Here is a 1,919-nt window from a genome sequence, read left to right on the forward strand (position 1 = left end):
CATCCTGGCTAACATGGTGAAACCCTGTCTCTACTAAAAATTAGTCAGGCATGGTGGCAGGCACCTGTAGTCCCAGCTACTCGGGAGGCTGAGGCAGGAGAATGGGGTGAACCCGGGAGGTGGAGCTTGCAGTGAGCCGAGATGGCGCCACTGTACTCTGAGCGACAGAGCGAGACTCCATCTCAAAAAAATAAAGGAGGAAGGAAGATCTCTCAAACACAGGCATCCCATGCATGACTACAGAATAAGGGGTCCTGATAGGTATGCAGAAGAAGGGGACCTGAAGTCAGAGGGGGAAGTTTTTCTAGGGTTTGCTTTTTGAATTACTTATATCGAAAATTCAAGTGGAATAAGCAAAGGTGACAGAAGTGAATTATAAATCTTAAAGTTCCCTCAAAATGCTTGAAACCATCCCTTAGATGAGGTGTGGGAGCGAAAAAGCAAACTAAAACTATGTCAAATCATTGTGTCTCTAATTTTCCCTCCAGCAGTGTGGGTGTCCACTTCCCTGTCTCTTAATGGGCGCATCTACATATCACCTCTTGTCAATACCTCTACTCAGCAACACCCAGAAAATAGAAAGATGATATGAGTCATAAAAGGAAAATAAAGGAACAAAAAATAAGAATAGTGGAGAGATCAGCTACTTGGGAAGTTGAGGTGGGAGGATTTGTTTGAGCCCAGGAATTTGGAACCAGCCTGGGCAAACAGCACGACCCCATTTGTTGGGGGGGGGGGAAGTATACATGATCTGTGTATGGCGGCCTATAGTCCGTAAGATCTACCATTTAACTGACATACAAGATTGGTTCTAGAAACCATAGGACCCACTGGAAATGTGACCTCACAGGAAGATGCGTCTTGTAGGCGGCAGCTGTGAGATCTGGTTCCCCGACATGCTGCAGCAACTGCCTTCCCGGCCCTGCCTGCGGGCTCCCTCCATGCCCAACTCTGCCATGGACACCAGACTCCTCTCCTGTGTGGTCATCTGTCTTCTGGGGACAGGTGAGTTTTGAACTAAAGGATCACCATCGCTGGGCTTCATTTTGGGCTCTACAGCAGAGTCTCAAATACACCCTGGACCTCTGTGTTGACCAAAGATTTTGTGAAAGGTATTGACCTTTATATGAAAACAAATAATTGCATCATGGAGTAAAAAGCAAAATTCATGTGAGTTTTTAAAGGAATGTAGGAGACTTCAAACAGGCTCCTTCACTGTAAGACATTCATCCTTCTGCCATTACAACTCTGTCTCACGCAGTCTCTTCTCCTCTGAGGTCTCTCAAATGCCGGCATCACACAGAACCCAAGACACCTGGTCAGGAGGAGGGGACAGGAGGCAAGACTGAGATGCAGCCCAATGAAAGGACACAGTTATGTTTATTGGTATCGGCAGCTCCCAGAGGAAGGTCTGAAATTCATGGTTTATCTCCAGAGAGAAAAAATCATAGATGAGTCAGGAATGCCAAAGGAACGGTTTTCTGCTGAATTTCCCAAAGAGGGCCCCAGCATCCTGAGGATCCAGCAGGCAGAGCAAGAAGACTCGGCAGCTTATTTCTGTGCCAGCTCACCACCCACATCAATGCAGAGCCACAGCCTCTCAGTCCACAAACATCCTCCAGACCTGCCTTGGAAACAGCGGTGGGCTGGGAAGGGAAACATGTTACCTGTACAATGAACAGGTCAACTCTAAGGCATTCTGCAAATTGAGGATGGAAATAGGGGAGGATTGTAGGGATAGCATGAAACATCCCAGGCTATGCTCAGAAACTAAGACTCTGTCATCCAAAGGACATAAAGATTTTTAAGAACTAGACATAATTTTTCAGTTTTGACATTGACTTAATTTGTCAGTTTCAAAACACTTAGCAGTGTAACTCTTTTTTTATTCCATACTGTATGTCAAGTTCTATATTTCA

General features: G+C 45.8%; 1 protein-coding gene across 1 annotated transcript; it reads left to right on the plus strand.

Moving 5' to 3' along the window:
* Positions 1-831: 831 nt before the first annotated feature.
* LOC105511223 lies at positions 832-1,573 on the plus strand. The gene is made up of 2 exons (XM_011941341.1): positions 832-1,005; positions 1,262-1,573. Exons 1-2 carry the CDS (start codon positions 855-857, stop codon positions 1,453-1,455), a joined length of 345 nt encoding a protein of 114 aa, XP_011796731.1. The 5' UTR covers positions 832-854; the 3' UTR covers positions 1,456-1,573.
* Positions 1,574-1,919: the final 346 nt, after the last annotated feature.

This window comes from Colobus angolensis, unplaced genomic scaffold (assembly GCF_000951035.1).
Source record: "Colobus angolensis palliatus isolate OR3802 unplaced genomic scaffold, Cang.pa_1.0 Scaffold2, whole genome shotgun sequence".
NCBI classification, from domain to species: Eukaryota; Metazoa; Chordata; class Mammalia; order Primates; family Cercopithecidae; genus Colobus; species Colobus angolensis.

What these genes read in the sequence shown, in the direction of transcription:
- LOC105511223 (XM_011941341.1), top strand. Translation starts at nt 855, where the DNA reads ATGCGTCTTGTAGGCGGCAGCTGTGAGATCTGGTTCCCCGACATGCTG. An exon ending in CATCTGTCTTCTGGGGACAG is followed by an intron (nt 1,006 to 1,261) that starts GTGAGTTTTGAA and finishes TGTCTCACGCAG; the next exon opens with TCTCTTCTCCTCTGAGGTCT.